This window comes from Oncorhynchus keta, unplaced genomic scaffold (assembly GCF_023373465.1).
Source record: "Oncorhynchus keta strain PuntledgeMale-10-30-2019 unplaced genomic scaffold, Oket_V2 Un_contig_12563_pilon_pilon, whole genome shotgun sequence".
NCBI classification, from domain to species: Eukaryota; Metazoa; Chordata; class Actinopteri; order Salmoniformes; family Salmonidae; genus Oncorhynchus; species Oncorhynchus keta.
In genome coordinates this window covers 4,505-31,277 of record NW_026277915.1, presented here as the reverse complement: position 1 = coordinate 31,277, position 26,773 = coordinate 4,505, and the positions used below count along the sequence as shown (strand labels likewise).

General features: G+C 41.9%; 1 protein-coding gene across 1 annotated transcript in view; it reads left to right on the top strand.

Moving 5' to 3' along the window:
- Nucleotides 1–25,714, top strand: part of LOC127917987 (zinc finger protein 34-like) — a 146,024-nt gene extending 120,310 nt beyond the window's left edge. The window contains exons 6-7 of the mRNA XM_052501166.1: nucleotides 6,020–6,271; nucleotides 25,515–25,714. Coding sequence (XP_052357126.1) covers nucleotides 6,020–6,271; nucleotides 25,515–25,714 — 452 coding nt within the window. The remainder of the gene's footprint in view (nucleotides 1–6,019; nucleotides 6,272–25,514) is intronic.
- Nucleotides 25,715–26,773: the final 1,059 nt, after the last annotated feature.

Sequence of the window (26,773 nt, the reverse complement as noted above, 5' to 3'; positions counted from 1 at the left end):
GGCAAAATTGCTTATTAAGGACAAAAAAGTCAAGGTATAGGAGTGGCCATCACAAAGCCCTGACCTCAATCCTATAGAAAATGTGTGGGCAGAACTGAAAAAGCGTGTGCGAGCAAGGAGGCCTACAAACCTGACTCGGTTACACCAGCTCTGTCAGGAGGAATTGGCCAAAATTCACCCACCCTGTTGTGGGAAGCTTGTGGAAGGCTACCTGAAACGTTTGACCCAAGTTAAACAATTTAAAAGCAATGCTACCAAATATGAATTGAGTGAATGTAAACTTCTGACCCACAGGAAATGTGATGATTCTCTACTTTTATTCTGACATTTCACATTCTTAAAATAAAGTGGTGATCCTAACTGACATAAGACAGGGAATTTTTACCAGGATTAAATGTCAGGAATTGTGAAAACCGAGTTGAAATGTGTTTGTTTAAGGTGTATGTAAACCTCTGACTTCAACTGTATTTACACATGTTAAGTTTGCTGAAAATAACCACAGTTGACAGTGAAAAGTGAAAAAGAGATACCATTGAATATGTGCTACATTACCCAAAGGCCCTTTGCACATGGTGTTAGGCTTGCATTTGAGTGTCAATCATTTTAGTCCAATGATATGATCAAAAATCCTCCAAGAGCCTTGGTCTGTGAGATGACCAAGAACCCAATGGTCACTGTGACAGAGATCCAGAGTTCCTCTGTGGTGATGGGAGAACCTTCCAGAAGGACAACAATCTCTGCAGAACTCTACCAATCAGGCCTATATGGTAGAGTGGCCAGATGGAAGCCTCTTCTCAGTAAAGGGCATATGACAGCCAGTTTGGAGTTTGCCAAAAGGCTCCTAAAGGACTTGGTGAAGGTAACTCGGAGTGGACTCATAATGATTTATTGTTTCTCTTATATCCAGAGGGAGCGGGCGCTCCGGATTTCACGATTTGGGACAAGAATTGTGACTCAAATTGCTCTCCGGAACAGGGCGGCATTGAAAGGAGTGATAATGGGTTTAGGTTTAAGTGTTAAGGAGGAGCAGTTGAAATGGAAGATTCCAAGTGTCTGTGCTGCCCGCAATTAGGTGAGACATGGATCCTGTGCAAAGCGTTGGGAAACAGAATACATTGTCTGTGATGTAGAGTTTTGATGCAGAGTCTCTGCCAGAAAGGTCAAGGTAGGAAGTGTCAGTTATCCTGTGGGTGCTTTTGTTCTGTAAATACTACAGTGTTTTAGGTGTCAGGTTAATGGGCCTGTTACAGCAGAATGTAGGCATGAGATGCCCTAGATGTGAGAAGTGTGCAGGAGGGCATGCGATGCCCTAGATGTGAGAAGCGTGCAGGAGGGCATGAGATGCCCTAGATGTGAGAAGCGTGCAGGAGGGCATGAGATGAAGGAATGTGTAGTACAGAAAGTGTAGTATGGCGAAGCAGTGAAGAGAGTGGTAGAGGAAGATGGGAACAGGGTGAGGGATCTTGAGAGGATTCCTGTGAGGAGGCAGAGACCAAGAGAGAGTGATGGGAATAATATGTGCTTCCACAAGGTGGGCTTTTTAGTATTTATAGCCATGTTTGTTAATTGTACTGCAGAAATGGATAGAAAGTCGCATAAAATAGACATTGTGGGATTGCGAGGATTTACTGCAGAGGATGTTTAGTGGTCTGGTGCAGGACTAGATAGGGTTAAATAGTGGAATGGGGTGGTGGGTTTTTATTGTGGAAAATCACCACAAAGGGACTTAGTCAAACTTAAATGAATCATTCTTTATTATCAGCAAGCTGGAGAGGTTCCAACAAACCTAAAGCACCATAGTACATGTCGGTCGGGAGCTCTGCCAGGGCAGTCCTGTTAGTTCTCCTAAACACTTATATTTGCATGATTTAGCTTATTCCTTATTCATCATTAACGTTTGGTTCCTGCATGTGACCGACCAGTACCTCACAAGGCTTCTTTTTCTCCAAGCTGAGACCTTGAAACCGAGATATCCCTTTTGGTAACCAGAACGATGTTCAGGGTGTACTGCCAATTGGTCTGAGGAGATCAGTGACCTGCATGAACTAAGAACATTTATATATATATATATTTTAGAGGACTAATAGTTGGCAGGGCAATTCTGTGTATTAATTATGTATCAGTGAATTGAATGTATGTAGGCTGTGGAATCCCTCACACCAGTATAGTAGGTGGAGGTGTATGCAGCTAAAAGTTTGATGCGATCCTCCAACCAAATCCCAAAGAAGGACACAAAAAGGAGCAAACTTTATCTCTACTATTGATGAAGAGTATCTACCACCCTATGTAAAGCTGGGAAATATAAGACCCCATTGGGGAGTTGGTGTAAAACCCGATGCAAGGAGGCGGTGAAGAGCGTTACAGGAGAAGATATGATGGTGGATGAAACGTAACCAGTTGAAAATGATGTACCTCAATCAAGTGATCTGGTGGACATTTGTTTTGTATTTATATACGACCAACCACATCCCAAAGAAGAAGGATGTGAATGCACGTCCTTTGACCCGTATGGAGAATGTGAAAAAGGAGCGTTGTTTCTCTCTATTATTGATGTTTGATGAAGAGTATCTACCACCCTATGTAAAGCTGGGATATATAAGATACCCCATAAGAGAGTTTGTGTAAAACCTGATGCATGTAAGAAATATTAAGGGTTTGGTCACATGTCAAATGTTTGCAGACAGACATTTTTTATTGAAGAGTTTGTGAATGTAAAATGTTGCATCTGTGGAGGGGGTCATGTTCCTGAATTCCCAGAGTGCCCTGTTAGGATATTTGCTGTACAGTCACCCTATGTGGAGGTGGTGAATAGAGTTATAGGGGCAAGAGGCCACAGTTCTATAGAAGATATGGAGGTGGATGCACCTCAACCAGTTGTAAATGTTGTACGTCAATCAAGTGATCTGGATACACTTATTGTGAAGGTGGGTATTTTAGTATTTATAGCCACAGTTATTAATTGTACTGCACATGAAGTTCAAGAAGCTGGACATCATTATATCTGCAGCTGAGATGTTTTTGGGCCTCCAAGACTACAAGGACTACTGACCTGGTTAGAACAGAATAGCAGGCTGATTTTATTTAAATGTTGTTATTGATAGTTTGTATGATTTTTACAAAAAAATACTGTGTACACTTAACAAACAACCGCAACATGTAAAGTGTTGGTCCCATGTTTAACGAGGTGAAATAAAATATCCCAGAAATGTTCCCGACAGACAAACTTATTTCTCACAAATGTTGTGCACAAATGTGTTTACATCCCTGTTAGTGAGCCTCTCCTTTGCTAAGATAATCCATCCACCTGACAAGTGAGACATCAAGAAGCTGATTAAATAGCATGATCATCATTACACAGGTGCACCTTGTGCTGGGGAAAAGAGAAGCTGAGTAGGTACCTTGGCAGCAGCTAACGGGGATCCCTGATGTCAACATTGTGAACAGAGTGCCCCATGGTGGGGTTATGGTATGGGCAGGCATAAGCTACAGACAACAAACACAACTGCATTTTATCAATGGCAATTTGAATGCACAGAGATACATGACACGATCCTGAGGCCCATTGTCCTGCCATTCATTCGCCGCCATCACCTCATGTTTCATCATGACAATGCGCAGCCCCACATCGCAAGACTGTACACAATTGAAAATGACCCAATTCCATGGCCTGCATACTCACTCACCAGACATGTCACGCTTTGAGCATGTTCGTGATGTTCCGGGGGTGACCTGGGGGTCTCTGAGGTACCAGAATACATTTAAATAAAATACCTTTACAATAAACCATTGCATATTATATTTATTTTATTTAATCTTTATTTAACAAGTCAGTTAAGAACTTATTTACAATTATGGCCTAACCGTACCGAACCCGGACAATGCTGGGACAATTGTGCGCCGCCCTATGGGCAGACTGCAGAGTCCTGCAACATCTCAACACACTTCCCACAGCTGCTATTCTATCAGGAAATAAATGAAGAAGTGCAATGCTGGAGAGATGAGTTGTCGGCTCACGTCTATAACAGCACAGAGAGGGAGAGAGATCATAGAATGTGAATCTCATTTTAGTTCTGTGAGATACAGATGTGCTTCTCTCTCACCACAGCAATGGCCACGCCTTGGTCTAAATAGGCTACAATGTTGCACAAACCATAAACCTGGTTCGGCCCAACATTAATACATTCTTAGAACATCAGGTTTTCACTTTATGTTTTTTAGGGGGCACGATAATTGCAGAGGAATCCAAAATGTAATTAGGATTTTTACATTGCAAACAGTAGAAATAATTGTTCATGCCAGAAGAGGTAGGCTACCTGATGAGAGGTACCGGAGCATCTGGCTCAAATGAAGCACCACCCTTCTCATATAATGGGGTAGGGCCATCCCAAGGATCCCTGAATGCACGGACGGTTGCAACAAATATTTTTTTTATAACTAAACCAAGATAGATTACAACTAGTCGTTTCTGATGGGGAACAGGTGAGTCATACTGGGCAGTGCCAAGCACGAGCTACCGAGATCCTATTGGTGCGTATTTCTTTATATTTCTGTTAGTCAATGCAGCCTCTGAAGCGGTGAATGTGCTATAACTCAATTCGCCTTTACATTCCTTCTCAACAAAGACATTTAAAAAAAAAAAAAAAAAACTTTTGCAAAGGGAAAAGTCTACAAAACTTAGTCCACTCTGGTCATAACAGATTTAGAACAGAACTGTATTAAGATCATATGTTTCATTGATTAGAACATTTGCAGAATGTCGGACAATATCCATCTCGTTCCATCTTCTCCCACTGCCTGTCAGTGAGCTTCCTCTCACTACCATATTTGGTAGTGAGTGGAAATGCTAGGCAGATCCTTCACATTTATACATCTGGTGAAATATCTGTCTCATTGTTCTGTCTGGCTGCACTGTGGTCGTGGGGGAACAGGAAGTTCGGGGCAGGTACCCACCATTCTTCATAATAAATATAAATATTTATCTCCAGAACTGTCATGTTAAGTAGATAACCCTTGTGTATTACTACAGGTATGTAGTAGCAGGTTTAAACTTCCTAATATCAAAACATGTCATACCATGCTAGGTAACAAGGTATTATCACATTTGGTAAAGGTTTCATGTGTTATTTTTGTGTCAAACCAAGTGAAGAACATGACAACTATTTTACAAGCTACATAGCAAGAGACTTTGGGATTGTCTGAGAGTATGTACATCATTTTCTCAAGGTAATTTCATAATCTATTTTAGATTTTTAGGTTCGCTTTGCGTGTTATTGGTTTTGTGTAAAATTCACAAGCTGGGAAAACCACTGCGCCCACTCTGTCTGCGTCAAAGAGAGACAATTTTATGTAGTCATATTCAGACACATTCAGTTTCTTTGTCTATAAATGTTAATATGGTGTGAACGGAAATACTATTGGTTTTGAATTGAAATAATACAACGAAGAAAAGGTTATTCATAAAATAGTACATAGTGCTGCCTAAAACATACTGCAACCTTGTACTAAATGGTTTTTGAGTAATTTATTCATGTAAATCCAAGAAATCTACTATGGGTTAAGTTTAGTTACTTTGTGTAGCGTGTACTTTGTCTAATTTTGAAATAATTCATGTTTTGTTGTCAATGCTTACTTAACTGATCTATTGAAATGAGATGGACAAGAGGTCACTGGAGCTGAGGACCAGAACCTCAATGTTCTACTGCTTGAGCTCATGTTCCTCTTATAGAATATTACCTCAACAGTATTGTGGAGCTCCTGCATCTAAATATAAACAGTACTGGCACCTATTTCAGTCCAAGTTAAGCACTGAATTAGATAAGTGGGCCAGAAGAGAGAAACTCTTTCCACAGTCCGAGCAGGAGTAAGGCTTCTCTCCTGTATGTTTTTGTTCGTGTGTTTTTAAGTTGCCCAGTCGAGATAATTGAAAAAGAAAAAATATAATATATTTTAATAGAGAATAAAGAACGTGCCAGAAATGTCAACACAATAACTTTGTTTCTGTTTGTCATTGTTACTACAGGACGAGAATTAAGTCTGAGGCCGGTAACATCAACAGTGACGACAAACCCAGCCTGCCTCTCTCCTTCCACACTGAGTCCAAACCTACAGTCACTGGGTCCTGATTGTGACAGTGGAGCCCAGTTTGCACTGCAGGATCCAGAGATGGCATCAGTGAAGCTGGAAGACTGCAGTCAAGCACTGGAGCTGAATGTCATCATTAAAGATGAAGAAGAAGAAGAGGAGGAGAAGATTGGGACATCTGTTTCTCATGGTAAGAGCAGGTTCTATCTAACTATGTTTGTTGTTCATTCCAACTTTTCACTGTGTATGAAAAGTTGCAGTAGAACTGTTTCAATGAGAAGGTAGATGTTATTTTATGCTACTGAGACTTGCATGGTTTGACACCAGTATTGTCAGCATTTGTTTTATTCACTGGGATATCTGGAGTGATCAGAGAGGAGACTAAAGAAGTGAAGTAGACAAACTGACAGTGTTTTACAGTTCCATGAAATTAGTCTTTTTAAATGTAAATGACTTAACCTTTATTTAACTAGGCAAGTCAATTAAGAACAAATTATTTACATTGACGGCCTACCTCCCGGGCCAAACCCGGACGATGCTGGTCCAATTTATCGCCACCCTATGGGACTCTTAATCACGGTCGGATGTGATACAGCCTGGTTACTAACCCTTGTGAGGATGAGGGGAGGATGATGTGGCTCATAATTTTCACGACTTTTACCCCCTTTTAGAATCGTTTTATTCCCCTGTATTGTACAGCCTACTGGTATGAATACATATGTCACCCGGTACAGCCAGAAAAGGACTGGCCACCTCTTTGGTCCTGGTTCCTCTCTACGTTTCTTCCTTGGTTCCATCTTGCTGGGGAGTTTTTTCGTAGCCACTTTGCTTCTACATCTGCATTGCTTGCTCTTTGGGGATTGAGGCTGGGTTTCTGTAAAGCACTTTGTGACAACTTCTGATGTAATAAGGGCTACATAAAATACATGTGATTGACATGTATGTCACACCAACTGACTGGTTGTTCTGATGTTGTTCACACAGGAGACAATGTTGAGACATTCTCTACATCCAGAGAGCAACAGCAGGAAGATCACAGAGTGAAGAGGTCTCACCACTGCCCACATTGTGAGAAGATTTTCCCATTTCTATCAAAGCTAAAAATACATCTAAAAATACACACAGGAGAGAATCGGTATTCCTATACTGACGGTGGGAAGAATTTTACAACATCCAAGGCTCTGACAGTTCATCAAAGAGTGCACACAAGAGAGAAGACTTACTCCTGCTCTGACTGTGTAAAATGCTTCACAACATCAACTTGGCTAAAAGTTCATCAGAGAACACACACAGGAGAGAAGCCCTATTCCTGCTCTGATTGTATAAAATGCTTCACAACATCAGCTAAGCTAAAAGTTCATAAGAGAACACACACAGGAGAGAAGCCTTACTTCTGCTCTGCCTGTTCGGCGAGTTTCTCTCATATGTGCAACTTAAAAGACATGAACGTATACACAAAGAGAAGATTTACTCCTGCTCTAACTGTGCGGCGAGTTTCTCTCTACTGTGCAAATTAAAACGACATGAATGTATACACACAGGAGAGAAGCCTTACTCCTGCTCTGACTGTGGAAAGAGTTTCTCTCGACTGGGCCACTTAAAAACACATGAACAAAAACATACAGGAGAGAAGCCTTACTCCTGCTCCGACTGTGGAAAGAGTTTCTCTCTACTGGCCCACTTAAAAATTCACCAATACATACATACGGGAGAGAAGCCATACTCCTGCTCTGACTGTGGAAAGAGTTTCTCTCGACCGGGCCACTTAAAAACACACGAACAAAAACATACAGGAGAGAAGCCTTTCTCCTGTTCTGACTGTGTAAAATGCTTCACAACATCAACTGAGCTAAAGGTTCATCAAAGAACACACACAGGAGAGAAGCCGTACTCCTGCTCTGACTGTGTAAAATGCTTCCCAACATCAACTAGGTTAAAATTTCATCAGAGAACACACACAGGAGAGAAGCCTTTCATCTGCTCTGACTGTGCAGCGAGTTTCTCTTTACTGTGCAACTTAAAGCGACATGAAAGTATACACACAGGGGAGAAGCCTTACTCCTGCTCTGACTGTGCAGCGAGTTTCTCCTTACTGTGCAACTTAAAGCGACATGAACGTATACACACAGGAGAGAAGCCTTATCACTGCACTGACTGTGAGAAGAGATTCTACAGATTGGGCCATTTAAAAAGACACCAATGTGTACATAAAGGAGAGAAGCCTCATCAGTTCTCTCAATCCAGCTGAGATTGGACTTCATTCTCATGTCATTAAATAATTGGCAAGGATGAATTGGATCAAATGAAAAAAGCGTAGAACACTTTTGTAATCCTATAGTTTCTCACTTTGAGAGAACTGTGCAGAGGAAAGGGAGCGTTATAGAATGTTAGCCTCTCTTTACTTTACTGATCAGTATGCACCTTGTCAGTTTTGGTGAGTTTTGTTAGTTTCTACTGTAAAGATATTGAGATTAATTTACGGTTGAATATCCTCTGTGAGACGTCTCACACTGGATTCTGATGGTTGACTGGGTGGTACTGCTTCCCTCTGCAGTTTTCTGTGGGAATGAGCTAGTAGACACAACATACTCTGAGTGTACCAAACATTAACAACACCTGCTCTTTTCATGACATAAACTGACCAGGGGAATGATGATCGCTATGATCGTTAATAAGGTAGTTTTTGTGTATTTATTATGGATTCCCATTTAGCTTTCAGCAAAAAACAAGATACTGCAGTTGCAGTGGGCTAAGGAATGAAAACACTGGAGAATTTTAAAAACATTGCCTGGTCTGATGAATCCCTGTTCCTGCTGTTTCATGAAACTGCAGTTGTAGTGGGCTAAGAAATGAAAACACTGGACACTGGAAAGTTGGAAACCTATTGCCTGGTCTGATGAATCCCTGTTCCTGCTGTTTCATGCTGATGGGAGGACTGGGGGAGGAAACCACGAGGACATACATCCAGTGGTGGAAAAAGTACCTAACTGTCAGACTGAGTGAAAGTTATGAAACCTTAATAGAAAATTACTCAAGTAAAATGAGTCACCCATTAAAATACTACTTGAGTAAAAGTATTTGGTTGTAAATATACTTAAGTATCAAAAGTAAATTTATGAATAATTTCAAATTCCTGAAATTAAGCAAACCAGATGGTACAATTGTATTGTTTTTTATATTATGGATAGTCAGGGGCTCACTCCAACACTCAGACATCATGTACTAACAAAGCATTTGTGTTTAGTGAGTCTTCCAGATTAGAGGTAGTGGGGAGGACCAGGGATGTTATCTTGATAAGTGTGTGAACTGGACCATTTTCTGTCCTGCTAATCATAAAAAATTTAACAAGTACTTTTGGGTGTCAGGGAAAATGTATGTAGTAAAAAGTAAATTTTCTTTAGGAATGTAGTGAAATAAAAGTTGCCAACAATATAAATAGTAAAGTACAGGTGCCACCAAAAACTACTAAAGTAGTTATTTAAGTCATTTTTACTTATGTACTTTACACCACTGCATGCATCCATGCCGTGTGTCAGCATTGCAGGCTGGTGGTGTGATGGTTGGGGTGTGTTTTCAGGCCACACATTGGGCCTCTTGATAAAAGATGTGGAATGTTTGAATGCCACAGGATATCTAAACATTACTGCCAATCAGGTGCCTCCCTTCACTGCAGCAGTTTATCCATCTGCAAATAGATTTCTTCAGCAGGATTACGCCACAAGGCTTGTCCAGGAATGGTTCCAAGAACATGACAGTGAATTCAGTTTACTGCAGTGGCCTGACGAGTCACCAGATCTCAATCCAGTTGTGCATCTGTGGGAGGAGATGGAAATAGCTGATGATGATCAGTTTTCAGCATTTAGTTTTGGTGGATTATTTTATATTACTATATAACTTTTTGTTTAATGATAAACAGGCTATGAATCGAATACTTGTATTTATTAAATTGTCTTTTAATACTAGATTCATTATTTTAGTCATTGATGATGAATGTATTTGAATAACTGTATTGAAGTTAATTGATCTGGCGGCAGGTAGCCTAGCGGTTAAGAGTGTTAGGCCAGTGTTAAGAGAATTTTGTTCTCAATGTTCATAAACTGAACTTCAATTCAAATACTCTGTCTGTTACCAATAATTTGTAAGGTTCTTATTGAAATGAAACGGACAGAGGCCAGTCTACAATAGTCAGCAAAGTTTATTTACAAGAGCTCTGCCCATCATTTTATGTACATTGGTTTATATACCTCTCATTTCGTCATAAATGTCCCTCCTCCTCTCAGACGATGACAATGCTGTTTTACAAGTCTTCTCCTATGCATACAAGGCTTATCATATGCTACAACATGTTACACAGTCTACTGCAAGCCCAACGGTTTCTCCCCTCCCTGGGTGGGGACCAGACATCTTTCATGTTGTTAGTTTCACAGTGGTCACAAGTTGTCTGTTAACACTTCCTCTTTGCCTATGTACAAACATTCTTCATCAGTCAGGGTAGAATTCAGTTCGTTACAGTCCTATCATTACTTTTAAATGTAAACATCATTTAGTCATTATACGTAAAATTCTAACAGCCAGTAACTGAAAGGTTGCTGGTTTGAATCCCGAGCCGACTAGGTGAAAAATGTCATTGTGCCCTTAAGCAAGGCAATTAACTCTTATTTGTCCTGTAAGTCGCTCTTATCCAGAGATCTGCTAAATGACACAAATGTAATGAAAAATGTTTGTACGTGAATTTCTGCTGGGCAACCTCTTCTCTTGTGTATAATTAAATGAAATAAACTGTTTGATGTGAAATACTGTATATACACAACATTACCACTTTGTTGACCGTGTCCCTCTGGCCAGGGTCATAGTCAGCTAGACTTTGCAGCTGCTGTTGTTAGTAGCCTACAGTTTCCATGCAATACAGCATGTCTGATCACTAATGATTAGATGTACAGGCTGCTACATTTTTGTAAGAGTTTTTGCTTGTGTCCCTTAACTTTTCCTTGTGGTAAAAATGATGTGGGTAAAACAAAGTGTGAATCTCGGAACATCGTAGCACCATTAAGTGCAGGAAATCCACTTACCCAGTTGCGGCCCACTTTTTGGAAGCGAACCACTCGATTTCGTCCCTACGTTATATCGGCATCGAACATGTCAACCCACCCTCCCTATGAGAAGAGGTGACCTCGACAATTTATTAAAACGAGAGGCTACCTGGATCTTTCATTTAAAGACCCTTGCTCTCTTCGGTCTCAGCGTAGACTTTGATCTGAAGCCATTGTTGTGATGTTGCTATTCATTGTAAATGTTTGTTGGCCTATGTAAGAACATTGTATCTATGATCGTATGCTCTCATTCATGTTTTTGATATGTTATTTTCATCTGAGAATTAACCAATGATATCAGGGCACACCCGGCCATGATTACAGACACCTGTGTGTCCTTTAACACTATATAAACTAGTGACCCACAGTGTTTCTCATTATACCCTGATGAAGACCGCTTGTCTGTCGAAACGTTGGATATTAGGTTATTAAATTATTGCGTCTGAGCTTCTAAAGGGTCTCTCCTTTCCTTTTTCAAGTGTTCTACTCCGCTAGACAGCACCTCAACTCAACAGGTGTTCTACTCCGCTAGCCAGCACCTCAACTCATCAGGTGTTCTACTCCGCTAGACAGCACCTCAACTCAACAGGTGTTCTACTCCGCTAGCCAGCACCTCAACTCATCAGGTGTTCTACTCTGCTAGCCAGCACCTCAACTCAACAGGTGTTCTACTCCGCTAGCCAGCACCTCAACTCAACAGGTGTTCTACTCCGCTAGCCAGCACCTCAACTCAACAGGTGTTCTACTCCGCTAGCCAGCACCTCAACTCAACAGGTGTTCTACTCCGCTAGCCAGCACCTCAACTCAACAGGTGTTCTACTCCGCTAGCCAGCACCTCAACTCAACAGGAGTGCGCTTCTTTCACCTCCAGGTCTCTGTTTGTAAGTCATCCACTCAATGTTAGTGATGGCTGTTTAACAGTCTGATGGCCTTGAGATAGAAGCTGTTTTTCAGTCTCTCGGTCCCCGCTTTGATGCACCTGTACTTCGCCTTCTGGATGACAGCAGGGTGAACAGGCAGTGGCTCGGGTGGTTGTTGTCCTTGATGATCTTTTTGGCCTTACTGTGACATCAGGTGGTGTAGGTGTCCTGGAGGGCAGGTAGTTTGCCCCCGGTGATGCGTTGTGCAGACCTCACTACTCTCTGGAGAGCCTTATGGTTGTGGGCTGAGCAGTTGCCGTACCAGGCGGTGATACAGCCCGACAGGATGCTCTCGATTGTGCATCTGTAAAAGTTTGTGAATGTTTTTGGTTACAAGCCAAATTTCTTCAGCCTCCTGAGGTTGAAGAGGCGCTGCTGTGCCTCAAACACCACACTGTCTGTGTGGGTGGAATGAGTACGCCAAGGAACTTAAAACTTTCCACCTTCTCCACTACTGTCCGGTCGACGTGAATAGGGGGCTGCTCCCTCTGCTGTTTCCTGAAGTCCACGATCATCTCCTTTGTTTTGTTGACATTGAGTGTGAGGTTATTTTCCTGACACCACACTCTGAGGGCCTTCACCTCCTCCCTGTAGTCTCGTTGTTGTTGGTAATCAAGCCTTCCACTGTTGTGTCGTCTGCAAACTTGATGATTGAGTTGGAGGCGTGCATGGCCACGCAGTCATGGGTGAGCAGGGAGTACAGGAAAGGGTTGAGAACGCACCCTTGTGGGGCCCCAGTGTTGAAGATCAGCAGGGGTGGAGATGTTGTTACCTACCCTCATCACCTGGGGGCGGCCTGTCAGGAAGTCCAGGACCCAGTTGCACAGGGTGGGGTTGAGACCCAGGGTCTCGAGCTTAATGACGAGTTTGGAGTGTACTATGGTGTTAAATTCTGCGCTGTAGTTGATGAGCAGCATTCTTACATAGGTATTCCTCTTGTCCAGCGTGGTTAGGGCAGTGTGATTGCGATTGCATCGTCTGTGGACCTATTGGGGCTGTATGCAAATTGGAGTGGGTCTAGGGTGTCAGGTATGGTGGAGGTGAAATGGTCCTTGACTAGTCTCTCAAAGCACTTCATGATGACAGAAGTGAGTGCAATGGGGCGATAGTCATTTTTTTCTTGGAACAGAAACAATGGTGGCCCTCTTGAAGCATGTGGGAACAGCAGACTGGAATAAGGATTGATTGAATATGTCCGTAAACACACCAGCTAGCTGGTCGGCGCATGTTCTGAGGATGCGGCTGGGGATGCCATCTGGGCCAGCAGCCTTGTGAGGGTTAACATGTTTAAATGTTTTACTCATGTTGGCTGCAGTGAAGGAGAGCCCGCAGGTTTTGGTAGCGGGCCGTGTCAGTGGCACTGTATTGTCCTCAAAGCGAGCAAAGAAGTTGTTTAGTTTGTCTGGGAGCAAGATGTTGTGGTCCGCGACGGGGCTGGTTTTCCTTTTGTAGTCCGTGATTGACTGTAGACTCTGCCACATACCTCTCATGTCTGAGCCGTTGAATTGCGACTACTTTGTCTCTGTATTGACACTTAGTAATAATAAATAATAATATATGCCATTTAGCAGACGCTTTTATCCAAAGCGACTTACAGTCATGTGTGCATACATTCTACGATGGGTGGTCCTGGGGATCGAACCCACTACCCTGGCGTTACAAGTGCTCTACCAACTGAGCTGATTGCCTTGCGGAGGGAATAGCTACACTGTTTGTATTCGGTAATGTTTCCGGTCACCTTGCCCTGATTTAAAAGCAGTGGTTCACACTTTCAGTTTTGCGCGAATGCTGCCATCATCCACGGTTTCTGGTTGGGGAATGTTTTAATAGACGCTGTGGGTACAACATCACCGATGCACTTGCTAATAAACTCACTCACCGAATCAGCGTATTCATCAATGTTATTTTCCGACGATATGTGGAACATATCCCAGTCCACGTGATCGACACAGTGATCGACGCAATCTTGAAGTGTGGAATCCGATTGGTCGGACCAGCGTTGAACAGACCTGAGCACAGGCGCTTCCTGTTTTAGTTGCTGTCTGTAGACTGGGAGCAACAAAATGGAGTCGTGGTCAAATTTGCCGAAAGGGTGGCGGGGGAGGACTTTATATGGGTCGTGGAAGTTAGAATAACAATGATCCAGGGTTTTGCCAGCCTGGGTCGCGCATTCGATATACTGATAGAATTTAGGGAGCCTTGTTTTCAGATTAGCCTGGTTAAAATCCCCAGCTACAATAAATTCAGCCTCAGGATATGTGGTTTACAGTTTACATAGAGTCAAATTAAGTTATTTTAGGGCCGTCAATGTGTCTGCTTGTGGGGGAATATACACGACTGTGATTATGATCGAAGAGAATTCTCTTGGTAGATAATACGGTCGACATTTGATTGTAAGGAATTCTAGGTCAGGTGAACAAAAGGACTTGAATTCCTCTACTTTGTTAAAATCGCACCCCGTCTCGTTAATCATAAGGCATACACCCCCGCCCTTGTTCTTACCAGAGAGATGTTTGTTTCTGTCGGCGCGATGCGTGAAGAAGCCAGGTGGCCGTACCGACTCTGATGACGTATCCCGAGTGAGCCATGTTTCCGTGAAACAAAGAATGTTACAATCTCTGATGTCTCTCTGGAAGGCAACCCTTGCTCGGATGTTGTCTACCTTGTTGTCAAGAGACTGGATATTAGCGAGTAGTATGTTTGGGATCGGTGCGTGACCAGAAGACCGCTCCGCCTGCCCCTTCTATACTGTACTACTGGGACTATACTGAGGGACTATACTCACACACTGGATTCAACTAATCAACTCAAGCCTTTGAACTGAATAAGGTATGTGAGTGTGAGGGCAAAAACATACATGTACACCCTTTGGGACCAGGATTGGGGAACACTGCTGTACTGAAAGTCCTCCATCTTCAGAACTTCACTGTTGAAGTGCACATTATTGGGATTGTATACAGGGTGAAGAAACCAAGGTGGACATTTGTAATTTGATTGAACTATTCCTTAAATTACAGTTCCTTTGGAGTTACATTTAGTTAGAGGTGCATTTGCTCTAAGCATGTCCTATAAATAAATATTCATTTATTTTTCAAAGAAAACTGCTTTTGTCATCTCTTAAAGACTTTTTTTACTTAAGTTCTTTAGTTTACACCACTGAGGAGGTGGCGGCGGCATTAGTAGTAGCATCTACCGCCTTCTTGTGGCATGGGATAGGGCCATCCCAAGGATCCCGGAATGCACGGAAGGTTGCACTGTGGTAGTGGGGAACAGGAAGTTCCCGGCACGCGGGCACCATTCTTCAGAATAACGAAAGCCCCAGAACGATGCAGTCAAGAAGATAACCTTTGTATGTGTCCGTTTCAATTTACTACTACAGGTATGTAATAGCGCGTTTAAACTTTACAATATCGAAAGAACATGTCATTCCATGCTAGGTAACAAATACATTAAGGTATTGTCACGTTTGATGTGTAATTTTTGTCAAACCGAGTGAAGAATGTGGTTAACTATTTTACAAGTCACATAGCTAGAGACGTTGGGTTTGTCTGAGTGGATGTACATTTTTCTCAAGGTAATTTCATAAAGAATCCATTTATTTGAGATTTTTTGTTGTTGCATGTTATTGGTTTTGTGTAAAATTAACAAGCTGGTAAAATGGCAGCCCCCTCTCGGTCTGTTACTGTAGTGTGAACCGGTAATACATTTTTTTTGATTGAAATAATACAATGAAGACGCGGTTGTTCAGGAAATTAGTAACTGTGCTGCCTAAAACAAACCGTGACCTTGTAATGTACTACATGGTTTTGGAGTCATTTTATGTGAATTTATGAAATCTACTATAAAGTGCTCTTACGTTGTGTGTCTAATGTGAATGAATTAATGTTTTCAAATCACATTTTATTTGCCACATGAGCCGAATACAACAGGTGTAGACCTTAAAGTGAAATGCTGAATACAACAGGTGTAGACCTTAAAGTGAAATGCTGAATACAACAGGTGTAGACCTTAAAGTGAAATGCTGAATACAACAGGTGTAGACCTTAAAGTGAAATGCTGAATACAACAGGTGTAGACCTTAAAGTGAAATGCTGAATACAACAGGTGTAGACCTTAAAGTGAAATGCTTACTTACAAGCCCTTAACCAACAATGCATTTTTAAGAAAATACCTTAGAAAAAGTAAGAGAAGAATAATTAAAGAGCAGCATTAAATAACAATAGCAGAGCAATATACAGGGGGTACAGTCAATGTGTGGGGGGCACCGGTGTCGAGGTAATTATGTACATGTAGGTAGAGTTATTAAAGTGGCTATGCATAGATAAGAGAGTAGCAGCAGCGTGGGTGGGCGCAAATGCAAATAGTCTCGGTAGCCATTTGATTAGCTGTTCAGGAGTCTTGTGGCTTGGGGGTAGAAGCTGTTTAGAAGCCTCTTGGTCCTAAACTTGGTGCTCTGGTACCGCTTGCTGTCCGGTAGCAGAGAGAACAGTCTATGACTTAGGGTGGCTGGAGTCTTGGACAATTTTAGGGCCTTCCTCCAACACCGCCTGGTTTTGAGGTCCTGGATGGCAGGAAGCTTGGCCCTGGTGATGTACTGGGCTGTACATATTACCCTCTGTAGTGCCTTGCAGTCAGAGGCCAAGCAGTTGCCATACCAAGCAGTGATGCAACCAATCAGGATGCTCTCGATGGTGCAGCTCTAGAACCTTTTGAGAATCTGAGAACCCATGCCAAATCTTTTCAGTCTCCTGAGGGGGAATAGGATTTGTCATGCCCTCTTCACAATGGCGTGCTTGGGCGGCAGGGTAGCCTAGTGGTTAAAGCGTTACAAGTTCAAATCCCCGAGCTGACAAGGTACAAATCTGCCGTTCTGCCCCTGAACAGACAGTTAACCCACTGTTCCTAGGCCATCATTGAAAATAAGAATTTTTCTTAACTGACTTGCCTAGTTAAATAAAGGTAAAAATTTAATTGAAAAAAAAATGTTAGTTTGTTGGTGATGTGGACTCCACGGAACTTCAACCTGCTCCACTACAGCCCCGGTGTAGTACGATTCGATCTTAGTCCTAATGTTAGTCCTGTATTTGTTGTCAATGTTTAGCTACCTGAAATGAGATCCGTGCTTAATTTGGACAGGAGCTCACCGGAGCAGAATACTTACATTTCTACTGCTTGAGATCATGTTCCTCTTATAGAATATTAGCTCAAAAGTCATGTGTAGCTCCTGCTCCTAAATATAAACATTACCGGCACCCAAAATGAGCATGGGCACCTATTTCAGTCCAAGTCAAGCACTGAATTAGATAATTGAACAAGAAGAAATATAATATATATTTTAGGGAATAAAGTGCCAGAACTGTCAAGAAAATAACTCTTGTGTTTGTCTTTATTACTACAGACCGACTCAGATTAAGTCTGAGTCCGTTAACACTGTCAACAGTGAGGACAAACCCAGCCTGCCTCTCTCCTTCCACACTGAGTACAAACCTACAGTCACTGGGTCCTGATTGTGACAGTGGAACCCAGTTTGCGCTGCAGGATCCAGAGATGGCATCAGTGAAGCTGGAAGACTGCAGTCAAACACTGGAGCTGAATGTCAACATTAAAGATGAAGAAGAGGTTTCTCATGGTAAGAAGTTTGTTGTTCATTCCAACTTCCCACTGTGCATTAAAAGTTGCAGTAGACCTGTTTCATGATGAACTGTTTCAATGAGAAGGTAGATGTTATTTCATGCTACTGAGACCTGCATGGTTTGACACCAGTATTGTCAGCATTTGTTTTATTCACAGGGACATCTGGAGTGATCAGAGTATTACATTTCTTCAAGGTAACCTTTTATTTAACCAGGTCGGCCAGTTGAAAACATGTTCTCATTTACAACTGCGATCTGGCCAAGATAAAACAAAGCAGTGCGACACAAACAACAACACAGAGTTGCACATGGAATAAACAAACGTACAGTCAATAACACAATAGAAAAATCTGTATGCAGTGTGTGCAAATGAGGTAAGTTAACAAATAGGCCATAGTGGCGAAGTAATTACAATTTAGCAATTCAACACTGGAGTGGTGTGAAATGGAGCAAAAAATAAATAACAGTCTGGGGATGTGGTAGTTGGATGGGCTTTTTACAGATGGGCTATGTACAGGTGCAGTGATCTGTGAGCTGCTCTGACAGCTGGTGCTTAAAGTTAGTGAGGGAAATATGAGTCTCCAGCTTCATTGATTTTTGCAATTCGTTCCAGTCATTGGTCGCCTTTCCTTCCAGTTCTCTGTTGCCGAAGGAGGAATTGGCTTTGAGGGTGACCAGTGAAATATACCTGCTGGAGCTCGTGCTGCTATGGTGACCCGTGAGCTGAGATAAGTTGGGCTTTACCTAGCAAAGACTTATAGACGACCTGGAGCAAGTGGGTTTGGCGACAAATATGAAGCTAGGGCCAGCCAACGAGAGCATACAGGTCGCAGTGGTGGGTAGTATATGGGGCTTTGGTGACAAAATGGATGGCACTGTGATAGAGTGCTGGAGGCTATTTTGTCAATTACATTGGGGAAGTCAAAAATCGGTAGGATAGTCAGTGTTATGAGGGTATGTTTGGCAGCATGAGTGAAGGAGGCTTTGTTGCGAAATAGGAAGCTGATTCTAGATTTAGTTTTAGATTGGAGATGCTTAATGTGAGTCTGGAAGGACGGTTTATAGTCTAACCAGACACCTAGGTATTTGTAATGGCCCACATTACAATGGTCCACTAAGTCAGAACCATCCAGAGTAGTGATGCTGGGCAGGTGAGGGCAGTGATCGGCTGAAGAGCATGCATTTAGTTTTACTTGCATTTAAGAGCAGTTGGGAGGCCACAGAAGGAGAGTTGTATGGCATTGAAGCTTGTCTGGAGGTTAGTTAAGTGTCCAAAGAAGGGCCAGAAGTATACAGAATGGTGTCGTTTGCGTAGAGGTGGATCAGAGAATCACCAGCAGCAAGAGCGACATCATTGATGTATACAGAGAAGAGAGTCGGCCTGAGTATTGAACCATGTGGCACCCCATAGAAACTGCCAGAGGTCCGGACAACAGGCCCTCCGATTTGACATACTGAATTCTATCAGAGAAGTAGTTGGTGAACCAGGCGAGGCAGTCATTTGAGAAACCAAGGCTGTTGAGTCTGCCGATAAGAATGTGGTGATTGACAGTCGAAAGCCTTGGCCAGGTCGATGAATACGGCTGCACAGTATTGTCTCTTATCGATGGCTGTTATGATATCGTTTAGGACCTTGAGCGTGGCTGAGGTGCACCCATGACCAGCTCGTAAATCAGATCGCATAGCGGAGAAGGTACGGTGGGATTTGAAATAGTCGGTGATCTGTTTTTTAACTTGCCTTTCAAAGACCGTAGAAAGGCAGGGCAGGATAGATGTAGGTCTGTAACCGTTGGATCTAGAGTGTCTCCCCCTTTGAAGAGGGGGATGACCTTGGCAGCTTTCCAATCTTTGGAGATCTCAGACGATACGAAAGAGGTTGAACAGGCTAGTAATAGGGGTTGCAACAATTGCGGTGGATCATTTTAGAAAGAGAGGGTCCAGATTGTCAAGCCCAGCTGATTTGTAGGTGTCCAGATTTTGCAGCTCTTTTAGAACATCAGCTATCTGGATTTGGGGGAAGGAGAAATGGGGGAGGCTTGATCAAGTTGCTGTGGGTGGTGCAGGGCTGTTGACTGGGGTAGGGGTAGCCAGGTGGTAGTAGATTTAAAGAAGTGAAGTAGACAAACTGCCAGTGTTTTAAAAGTTCTATGAATGAAGGATAAGCAGCCCACAAGTGCTCAGCATATGTGGGAACTCCTTCAAGACAGTTGGAAAAGCATTCCTCATGAAGCTGGTTGAGAGAATGAAAAGCTGTCATCAAGGCAAAGGGTGACTATTTGAAGAATCTCAAATATAAAATATACCTTGACTTGATTTTTTTTTTTAATTTACTACATGATTCCAAATGTGTAATTTCATAGTTGTGATGTATTCACTATTGTTCTACAATGTAGAAAATAGTAAAAATAAAGAAAAACCCTTGAATGAGTAGGTGTTCTAAAACGTTTGACCAGTAGTGTAAGAATTCAGACCCTTTGCTATGAGACTTGACGTTGAGCTCAGGTGCATCCTGTTTCCATTGATCATCCTAGAGACGCTTCTACAACTTTGTTGGAGTCCACCGGTTATAAATGAAATTGATTGAACATGATTTGGAAAGGCACACACCTGTCTATATAAGATCCCGCGTGTCAGAGCAAAATCCAAGCCATGAGGTTGAAGGAATTGCCTGTAGAGCTCCATGAAAAGGGTTGTGTCGAGGCACAGATCTGGGGAAGGGAACCAATACATTTATGCACCGTTGAAGGTCCCCAAGAACACAGTGGCCTCCATCGTTCTTATTTATATATATATATTTTACACATTCATTAGTTCCAAATAGAGCAATCAACAATCACAATCCCCCCCACACACACACACCCCAACCCAAAGATAGACAAAAACATAACCAAACACTAACAACAAAAGTCCTCACATTTCCAATATTAAATAATAAATCCAAAGTACGGAGTAAAGGGTCTGAATTCTTATGTAAGTGTGATATTTCCATTTTTGTTTGTATCATATGGTTCAAATAGTTCATTTAAGTTACTTTTAGAAGCACTTAACATAAGGGCTGTGTTTCGTGTAGGCTTACCCTGGCGTGACGTTTTGATAACTGTGTACATTTCTCTTGGACAAGGTGACTTATCAATATATTAGACTGTATTTCTTCTCAGATTTGAAAACGGTGATTAGTGTCAAAGTAGACGTCATGCTAAACTACAAATCCCTGCAAGCTCCTGCACATCATCTCTAGCTGACACCTTTGCTAACAGGTATTGTGTCAATTTAAAACTTGCACAAGACAGTTCAGAGAATTGTAAATTTAAATCAATTTAGCCTATTTATTCATTACTAAATTTGGTTAACATTATTTAATCCAGAGATCCTTACCTTTTTGTCTTGATTTGGCAGTCTTGTCTAGACCATCAGAATTTTGTAGTTGTTTATTATAGCCACATTAGCAGCTAATTACATGTAATTTTTGTGGGGGTAAATACAGGCAAATATATTGATGATTTTGTCCTAGAGAGATTTACATGGTTATCAAAACACCAGGGTAGGCCTACATGAAACACAGCCCTTGTTTAAGTGTTTCTAAAATCCCCTATGAGAGAAATTATTGGAACCATTTTCCTGTTTGACTGCTATGTGTTTTGCGAATTAGGATTTATACTGTGGTACTCTATTGGTATACAGCTACCCGGAGCTAGTGGGGTGTGGATGAGCTGAGGCACGTGGTAAAATGCTTCATTAAGGTGGGCTTTTTATCATTTATAGCCACGGTTGTCAATTGCACTGCAGAAATGGAACATTATTGCGCTCAAATCTTGTACACAAATTTGTGTACATCCCTTTTTAGCGAGATTTTCTCCTTTGCCAAGATAATCCTTCCACCTGACAGGTGTGGCATATCAAGAAGCTGATTAAATGGCATGATCATCATCACACAGATGCACCTTGTGCTGGGGACAATAGTAGCTGAGTAGGGGCTGCCTTGGCAGCAGCTAATGGGGATCCCTACTAAATACAAAAATGCCACTCATATAATGGGAAAGGCCATCTCAAGGATCTCTGAATGCACGGACGATTGCACCGAAGATTTTTTTTTTGCTCAGGGTAAAGTCTACAAAACTTAGTCCACTCTTGTTTATAACAGATTTTAGTTCTGGGAACAGAAAACTGTATCGGATGTTTCATTGACCAGAACATTTGCTGAATGTCGGCCAAAGTCCTTCTCGTGCCATCTTCTCCCACTGCCGGCCAGTGGGCTTCCTCTCACTACCATAGTTGGTATACTCATTACCATAGTTGGTATACTCATTACCATAGTTGGTATACTCATTACCATAGTTGGTATACTCATTACCATAGTTGGTATACTCATTACCATAGTTGGTATACTCATTACCATAGTTGGTATACTCATTACCATAGTTGGTATACTCATTACCATAGTTGGTATACTCATTACCATAGTTGGTATACTCATTACCATAGTTGGTATACTCATTACCATAGTTGGTATACTCATTACCATAGTTGGTATACTCATTACCATAGTTGGTATACTCATTACCATAGTTGGTGTACTCACTACCATAGTTGGTGTACTCACTACCATAGTTGGTGTACTCACTACCATAGTTGGGGTACTCACTACCATAGTTGAGGTACTCACTACCATAGTTGGTGAGTGGAAAGTTCTGGGCAGGCACGCAACCTTCAGAATAAAGTTATGGGCAGAACTGTGATGTTAAGAAGACAATATTTGTGTCTCTATTTTTTACTACTGGTATGTAATAACATGTTTATACTGTCTAATATCAAAATAACATGTAATACCATGCTAGGTAACAAATCCATTCAGGTAATATCACGTTTGGTATTTTTTTTATTTTTACTATTGGTTTTTGATACAATAATACAGTGAAGACACGGTTATTCAGGAAAATAGTACATAGTTCTGCCCAATACATACTGCAACCTTGTACTAAATGGTAATTTATGCATTTATGTGAATTGAGGAAATCTACTATAGATTATGTACACTTAAGTTGTGTAGCCTGATTTAAGAGTGTATACTTTGTCTAATGTGAAGGAATCCATGTTTTGTTGTCAATGCTTAGCTACCAGATCTATTGAAATGGGATCAGTGCTTGACTTGGACAGTTCACCTCAAATGTCTACTGTTTGAGCTCATGTTCCTCTTATAGAATATTGGCTCAACAGTATTGTGGAGCTGCTGCACCTAAATATAAACAGTACCGGTATTTATTTCAGTCCAAGTCAAGCACTGAATTAGATCAATTAACAATAACTAATAGAATATGTTTTAAGAGAATAAAGAAAGTGCCAGAACTGTCTTAGAAAATAACTTTTTGTCTGTTGTTCATTGTTACTACAGGACTAGAATTAAGTCTGAGGCCGGTAAAATCAATAGTGAGGACAAACCCAGCCTGCCTCTCTCCTTCCACACTGAGTCCAAACCCACAGTCACTGGGTCCTGATTGTTACAGTGGAGCCCAGTTTGCACTGCAGGATCCAGAGATGGCATCAGTGAAGCTGGAAGACTGCAGTCAAACACTGGAGCTGAATGTCAACATTAAAGATGAAGAAGAGGAGGAGAAGATTGGAACATGTGTTTCTCATGGTAAGAGCAGGTTCTAACTAAGTTTGTTCATTCCAACTTCCCACTGTGTATGAAAAGTTGCAGTAGAACTGTTTCATGATGAACTGTTTCAATGAGAAGGTAAATATTATTTCATGCTACTGGCACTTTCATGGTTTGACACCAGTATTGTCAGCATTTGTTTAATTCACTGGGATATCAGTGTCGACTAAAGAAGTGGAGTAGTGAAGTGGCTCATAATTTTCACAACCATTACCACTTTTTTAGCTTTAAACTTTTACCCACTTGTAGAATAGTTTTATTCCCCCTTTGATTGTACAACCTACTGATATGAATACATATTTCACCTGGTACAGCAAGAAGAAGACTGGCCACCCCTCTGAGCCTGGTTCCTCTCTACGTTTCTTCCTAGGTTTCTGCTTTCTAGGGAGTTCTTTTGGGCCCACTGCTTCAACATCTGTATTACTTGCTCTTTAGGATTTTAGGCTGGGTTTCTGTAAAGCTGTTTGACAACTTTGGATGTAATAGGGCTTCATAAAATACATTTGATTGACATGTACAGTGGGGAGAACAAGTATTTGACACACTGCCGATTTTGCAGGTTTTCCTACTTACAAAGCATGTAGAGGTCTGTAATTTTTATCATAGGTACACTTCAACTGTGAGAGACGGAATCTAAAACACAAATCCAGAAAATCACATTGTATGATTATTTTTTATTTTTTTAAGTAAATCATTTACATTTTATTGCATGACATAAGTATTTGATACACCAGAAAAGCAGAACTTAATATTTGGTACAGAAACTTTTGTTTGCAATTACAGAGATCATACGTTTCCTGTAGTTCTTGATCAGGTTTGCACACACTGCAGCAGGGATTTTGGCCCAGTCCTCCATTCAGACCTTCTCCAGATCCTTCAGGTTTCGGGGCTGTCGCTGGGCAATACGGACTTTCAGCTCCCTCCAAAGATGTTCCATCGGGTTCATGTCTGGAGACTGGCTAGGCCACTCTAGGACCTTGAGATGCTTCTTACGGAGCCACTCCTTAGTTGCCCTGGCTGTGTGTTTTGGGTCGTTTTCATGCTGGAAGATCCAGCCACGACCCATCTTCAATGCTCTTCTTGAGGGATGGAGGTTGTTGGCCAAGATCTCGCGATACATGGCCCCATCCATCCTCCCCTCAATACGGTGGTCGTCCTGTCCCCTTTGCAGAAAAGCATCCCCGAAGAATTATGTTTCCACCTCCATGCTTCACAGTTGAGATGGTGTTCTTGGGGTTGTACTCATCCTTCCTCTTCCTCCAAACACGGCGAGTGGAGTTTAGACCAAAAAGCTCTATTTTTGTCTCATCAGACCACATGACCTTCTCCCATTCCTCCTCTGGATCATCCATATGGTCATTGGCAAACTTCAGACGGGCCTGGACATGCGTTAGCTTGAGCAGCGGGACCTTGCGTGCACTGCAGGATTTTAATCCATGACGGCATAGTGTGTTACTAATGTTTTTTTGAGACTGTGGTCCCAGCTCTCTTCAGGTCATTGACCAGGTCCTGCCGTGTAGTTCTGGGCTGATCCCTCACCTTCCTTAATGATCATTGATGCCCCATGAGGTGAGATCTTGCATTTAGCCCCAGACTGAGGGTGATTGACCATCATCTTGAACTTATTCCATTTTCTAATATTTGCGCCAACAGTTGTTGCCTTCTCACCAACCTGCTTGCCTATTGTCTTGTAGCCCATCCTAGCCTTGTGCAGGTCTACAATTTCATCCCTGATGTCCTTACACAGCTCTCTGGTCTTGGCCATTGTGGAGAGGTTGGAGCCTGTTTGATTGAGTGTGTGGACAGGTGTCTTTAATACAGGTAACGAGTTCAAACAGGTGCAGTTAATACAGGTAATGAGTGGAGAACAGGAGGGCTTCTTAAAGAAAAACTAACAGGTCTGTGAAAGCCGGAATTCTTACTGGTTGGTAGGTGATCAAATATTAATGCAAATCAATTACTTAAAAATCATGTGATTTAATGGATTTTTGTTTCAGATTCCTATGATAAAAATGACAGAATTCTACATGCTTTGTAAGTAGGAAACACTGCAGATTTAGCAGGTTATCAAATACTTGTTCTCCCCACTGTATATCACACCAACTGACTGGTTCTTCTGATGTTGTTCACACAGGAGACCATGTTGAGACATTCTCTACATCCAGAGAGCAACAGCAGGAAGATCACAGACCTAAGAGGTCTCACCACTGCCCACATTGTAAAGAGATTTTCCCAATTCTTTCAAAGCTAAAAATACACCTAAAAATTCACACAGTTGAGAATCTGTATTCCTGTACTGACTGTGGAAGAATTTCACAACATCAAAGGCTTTGACAGGTCATCAGAGAGTGCACACAGGAGAGAAGCCTTACTCCTGCTCTGACTGTGGGGCGAGTTTCTCTCAACTGGGCACCTTAAAACAACATGAACGTTTTCACAAAGGCTCTGACTGTGGAAAGAGTTTTTCTCAACTGGGCTACTTAAAAACACATGAATGTGTCCATACAGGAGTGAAGCTTTACTCCTGCTCTGACTGTGGAAAGAGTTTCTCTCAACTGGGCCACTTAAAAACACATGAACGTATACATACAGGAGAGAAGCCTTACTCCTGCTCTGACTGTGTAAAACGCTTCACAACAGCATCTCAGCTAAAAGTTCATCATAGAACACACACAGGAGAGAAGCCCTATACTTGCTCTGACTGTGGGGCGACTTTCTCTCAACTGGGCACCTTAAAAACACATGAGCGTATACATACAGGAGAGAAGCCTTACTCCTGCTCTGACTGTGTAAAATGCTTCACAACAGCATCTCAGCTAAAAGGTCATCAGAGAACACACACAGGAGAGAGGCCTTACTCCTGCTCTGACTGTGGAAAGGGTTTTTCTCGACTGGACTACCTGAAAACTCATGAACATATACATACATGTATATAGGTAGCCTAGTGGTTAGCACATTGGGCCATTAACTGAAAGTTTGCTGGATCGAATCTCCGAGCTGTCAAGGTAACAATCTGTCAGTCTGCCCCAGTACAAGGCAGTTAACCCACTGTTCACCGGGCGCCAAAGACGTGGATGTCAATTATGGCACCCCCCACACATCTAATTCAGAGGGGTTGTGTTAAATTAGGGAGACACATTTCAGTTAAATGCGTTCAGTTGTACAACTGATTACCTAGTTAAATACTTGAGTGAAGCCTTACTCCTGCTCTGACTGGAGCGTTTTTCTCAAATGGGCCATTTAAATAGACACCAATGGGGGACGGAGCTAGCATGTTGGAGTGAACGGCTGTGCGTGAGAGGCTCCTGCAACTTTTTGCGAAATAATCTAATTTAACCTACTTTGTGGCACTTTTTACAACAAACGTTTCTTTCTAATACAAGATTGTAACTT